At 39.1% G+C, this 5,137-nt stretch overlaps 1 protein-coding gene across 1 annotated transcript; it reads right to left on the reverse strand.

Moving 5' to 3' along the window:
- Positions 1-3,196: 3,196 nt before the first annotated feature.
- On the reverse strand, positions 3,197-3,469 carry C922_05704 (hypothetical protein; the record flags this gene model as incomplete). Its single annotated transcript, XM_008821275.1, has 1 exon — positions 3,197-3,469. One exon carries the CDS (start codon positions 3,467-3,469, stop codon positions 3,197-3,199), a length of 273 nt encoding a protein of 90 aa, XP_008819497.1.
- Between the last annotated feature and the right edge of the window lie 1,668 nt (positions 3,470-5,137).

The raw sequence follows: 5,137 nt of genomic DNA on the forward strand, positions 1-5,137 counted from the left end.
GTCTTTATTATATATATTTCTCTACTTAACCCTTTCATGAGGATACACTTCTTTGCGGCATTTCTTTGACGAAAATTCCTTGGATGGTTCCGTTATAATGACATCTTTCGCAGCACCTCTATGAGGATACCAGTTCCCCTGGCATTCCTATGAATATGCCTTTCTCTGCTGTATTTTTATCACCATTCTTTGTGTGTAGTTTTTCCATCAGGTTGCATATCTTGTCCTTCATTGTTATAGTGTTGTCCTTCCGGATCATTGTGCTCCTGTGGTGTCACGTCACTTTGATGTGTACTGCTCTTTCGCGGCACTCTGATACTTTTCCTGTGTGTTGCACTCTTCTAAGGATTCTTATATTTCGCATGTCACTGTAATAATGATTCTTTGGGTTAAATTTCTGTATAGCTACAGCCCTGTTGTTCTGTCAATATGAAGATTTTTCTGTGTGTGGCATCCTCCTCAGGATGATATTTCTTGTTGCATTATTATGAAGTTCTCTTCTCTGATGTTGTGTTATTGTGAGGTATCTTCTTTGTGGGGCATCCATCCTCCTATGAGTTATTTTACGGCGTCCTACTCTTAATATATCCTTTGGCTCGCCATTTTTATAGAGACTTTTTCCTTTGTCGTGTCACTATTAAGATTCTTCTCGTTGTTGCAGTTCCTTTCTGACGACAGTCCTGCTCCGGGGTGTCTTGATGACTTTCCCCGGGCCATGTGATTATGAGAATTTCTTCTGGCGTGGCATTCTCACGAAGATTCTTTCTACCTCGTTATATGGATGATATTCTTCTGTTGGACTCGTTTATAAAAATGCCTTTTCTTTTTATCATGTTATTGCGATGGAATTTCCTCGCCAGGCATTTGTTTTATGAAGATATTTCTGCTGTGCGGCATCCCTTATAATCTTATTTTCTGGCTGTAGCTTTAATATATGGTTCTGTATCATCTCTTCTATATGGAGGGCTGTTCCTGGCGCCGCATCGTGAAGATATCCATTTATTTGTCATGTTTTCTACGACGATCTACTCTCTCTGCTGCATTTTGAAGATATCCTCTCGGGGATCACTTCCTTTATGAATATTGTGGTTTCCCTCGGCATGGTTAAGGTCCTGTTGCTTCGTTTAGTTCTTTTATGAAGATTATTTTTTCTCCTGGGATCTCCCCGACCTTTCTCAGTTTCGTCCCCTTGAAGATGTTTCTTCGCATGGATTATTGTGAAAATATTCCTTCACGTTACATCATTGTGAAGATGCCCCCCTGGCTGCCTCCTTCTGGATAAGCCGTACTGTATATCATTGTTTTGTATTAGAGATTCCCCTTCCTTAACATTCTGATGGACTTATTTTTCTTCTCTCTATCTGAAGCCATTATGAAGATATCTCCTTCTTTTGGCTATTTAGGAAGATGGCCACGTATGTGAAGTATAAATAGCATGACCATACTGATGTGGTAGCATTACTAAACGTGAATAATCTATCGATGTGTGAAGGTGCACTCTTATCCCTGGTGTATTACTGCTTTAAAAGTCATGATGTGCATGGAATACTATTATGTGAAAAATACTGTTACCTGGGTACCATTGTTAATTGAAAACAGGAGTTGGGTCAAGAGTATGGATTCCCTAGTATCTTATTGTAGGAAAGCTATTGACGTGTTTATAGTACTTATATGCCGAGAGAATTGACATGTTCATTGTCTCGTTATTTCAAGAGCAAAAGGCATATTCGTGTATTCTTCGCAAAATATTGGTGTGCGCTTCTGACGCTGTTGCTGCTCCTGGATCCATGTCTACTATTGTTATATGAAGTGCATGAGTAATCTACAGCAGTGGCTTAAACCGTACTAAGGTTTCTGGATTCTCAATGGTCCACATTCCTGAGATTTTCATGGTATTGTCCTATGGAAGTGCTAGTAGCATAATTATTTGAATGACCTCTAGTGCTATCATACTAAGCTACACCTTTATTTGTTGTGTCATAATGTATATCACTATATTCAAAATAATATGTTATAGAACAGTGGCTGTGTGCCAAGAGTACCGTTACGTTAAGAATATTGTTATGTGGAAAATACTTCTATTCCAATGGTACAGTGTCTTAGTGAGTATTCATGGTTGGAAATGCCAATATAAAGGAACTACAGACGTATGTATCGTACTCCTATCTGAAGATAGGTGACGTGTTCGGTACGCCGCTATCTGGAGAATACCGAAGTTGAAACAATTGTATTAAATGATGTGGTCTTGTGATAGGATATATCTCGCGTAATCTCTTAATATTTGAGGAAAGCTGTTTTATGAAGAGTGAACAAGCTCTAGTATTATTCTTAGGTGAAGGAGACTTCTGTGTCCAATTTGCTAAGGTCTGAATTGCACTGTCAATTGAAGAAAACTATGGTTATGTGGGGGGTCATGTACCTTTATGAATAAGTCTATTCCTGGGTTATTATGATGTCAAGTGTCTTGATGTAAGTCTAATGACTTCATTGGAACACGTGCGGGATTCCGGAGCTCCCAGGCCCCTTATGTAATACTATTACTTAAAGAGTATTGCTACTCCGGGAGTATGATTATGTTAGGAGTACTTGTTTGTCTCCGCTATTGAGCTTCCAGGAGTGCTATTGTTCTACGGATACTATCTGATCTGAAGTTATGTGCGTCTATTAGTAGGACTATATCTGTGGTACTATCCTTTAGAGAGTATGCGTGTACAAGTAAAATGCTTATGTTAACAATACTCTCGGTTGGATAATACCTTCATTTGAAATGCACACTTGTATGGGAAATATCAATGACTTGAAGTATCATTCTGTGAAGAGTACATAGGTATATGCCATAATCATATTTCCAGAGTGTTAAAATGCTTGGTACCTTACTATTCGAAGGGTGACAAACTTATGACCGTACTTTGAAGTAATGTATGTTAAACTCGATATGATATATGGCATAATGTTCTATTATATGCAGAGAGTTACACCATAGAGGGTACGAGCGTTCCCTTAATAGTTTTATATGAAGCGTACTGTTGTGTAAACCGCATAGACCTCCTCAGTCTTTCAACTTTTGAAGATTATTACGGTTATGTACCGAATGCTGTAACTAGATGAGCATTCTTGTCTTTGAAGGGCCATTATGTAAGGGGGGGGTATTTAAGTTTAATGGTCCAATCATATGAAGTAAGGCATTGTACAACCTTTAAGAAATGTTAGGGACACCACTGTTTCGATAGTACAATGGTGCCAGGAGTACTACGATATAAACCTTACTTGTGTGTGTGAAATATTCATATTCCACGAGGGTCATTATTTGGAGAACACTATTCCGTCGAGTGTATGAATATGGCAACCGGACTATTGCGTGTACAGTACAGATGTGTATGGATTTGCAGTGATGATGATTACGGAAGTTGCTGTAGTAGCGTTGTGTGAATGTACTAATGGCTGAGCTGTGGTAATATCTGTTGTGCATTGTTTTCTTAATAGAATACCTCCGTAGGTAGTATGCATAATCGGAAACCATATTTAGTGAGTATACTGATGTGTGTAGTACAGTCATTTAGGGAGCACAATTTCGGGCAGATTATTGATGTGTTTGGAGCACAACTATTTGAAGAATCTGAACTTCAAACTCCAGGATTTCGGCTGCTATTATACAAAGGACACTACTGCTACGGACTGTTATCAGTTCTTGAAATATTATTATATTAACAGTGGTGAAAGGCGTGAAGCTCTATGACTTTAGCAGCACCGCTCTACCAAGTGTACCGAAGTCATTAAATTATGCCTGTGTCAGAATAAATTCTTAGCTTCGAGTGTTGCTAATCCCAGAGTACTATCATGTGAATAGTCTGGATGTCTGCCGAGTATACATATGGTAGGAATAACAATGTGGGGATGAATACTAATGTGGGCGCCGTACTATGATTTAAATAGTATTGAAATACAGGGGATACCATTATTTCAACCATGTATGTGTGTCTCAGGAATAGTATTATATGAATGAAATCATTGGATGAAGTTGACAGATATACGTGCTGTAGTTTTATATAAAGAGCACAACTGTATGAGATGGTGGAACATGCAAGAAGTGTCCATGGTTGTGAAGTAAAAGTCTGTACGAGCACTATTATTATATGGGCGTCGAGGGATTCTACAAGTATTGTACGAAAAGCTAAATCCTTTGGACCCAAGACACCACTCGAAACACGTTTATTTCCGGAGCACCAATATATCAGCGGACATTCAATCTGGCAAGCGTCAGTAAATGGAGAGTGATAATGTGTGGAGTCCAACAGCATCTTGGATGAAGTACCATATAAGATGTAGGGATGTGCTGGGGAAATGTTATCTGAACAGTACCCTTTTGCCTGGAGTCCCCTTATTTGAGGAACCCATCCGTGTAAGGGGTAGGAATATCGTGCGGTGTCACTGTATATGGAACATACCGAGGTGTTGGTAGTGCTTACATGTGGAGAGTACTTACACCGTCCTTGTATTAGTATTTGAAGAGAGCAAGTGCACTTGGAGTACAATTATTTGTACAATACAGGTGTGGATTTTCCTTGGTAGTGATGGGCGGGGTTATACGTGTACTATTATTATGTCAGGACTACAGTCGTCCATGTACTAGTGTATGTGAAGGATTCAAGGTTTATGCCTTCACTATATGAATAGGAGTGTTGTGTGAACCGCATGGATATTCCAGTATAACTATTGTCTGGAAACTGTGGATGTCTCTGGATCATCCATCCTGAGGAGTTTGGAGATCCGCATACTACTATTCTATAAAGGTACCAGTAGTGGAGCTATATGGATCACCTGGAGTGCTATTATACAAACGGAAGCATCATGTGTCAGGTGTTTTGCCTTTATGAGTAGGATTACCCTTGGAGTACGATTCTTTGATAGAGTACGTTAATACAGAAAGTATCGTCCTGTTTACATTAGTGTTGTGTGGATAATACTTCCATTTGAACAGGATATTCGCTGAAGGAGTACTTATGACTTGGAGTACTGTTATGGGGACACTATAGATGTATGTAAAATACTCATATCTAAAGATGCCTGATATGGTTGGTAGGACGACCTTTGATCAGTGGCAAAGTTAATCCCGTATTATTAAGTAAAGTAAAGAGAG

This window comes from Plasmodium inui (assembly GCF_000524495.1).
Source record: "Plasmodium inui San Antonio 1 unplaced genomic scaffold supercont1.142, whole genome shotgun sequence".
Taxonomy (NCBI): Eukaryota; Apicomplexa; class Aconoidasida; order Haemosporida; family Plasmodiidae; genus Plasmodium; species Plasmodium inui.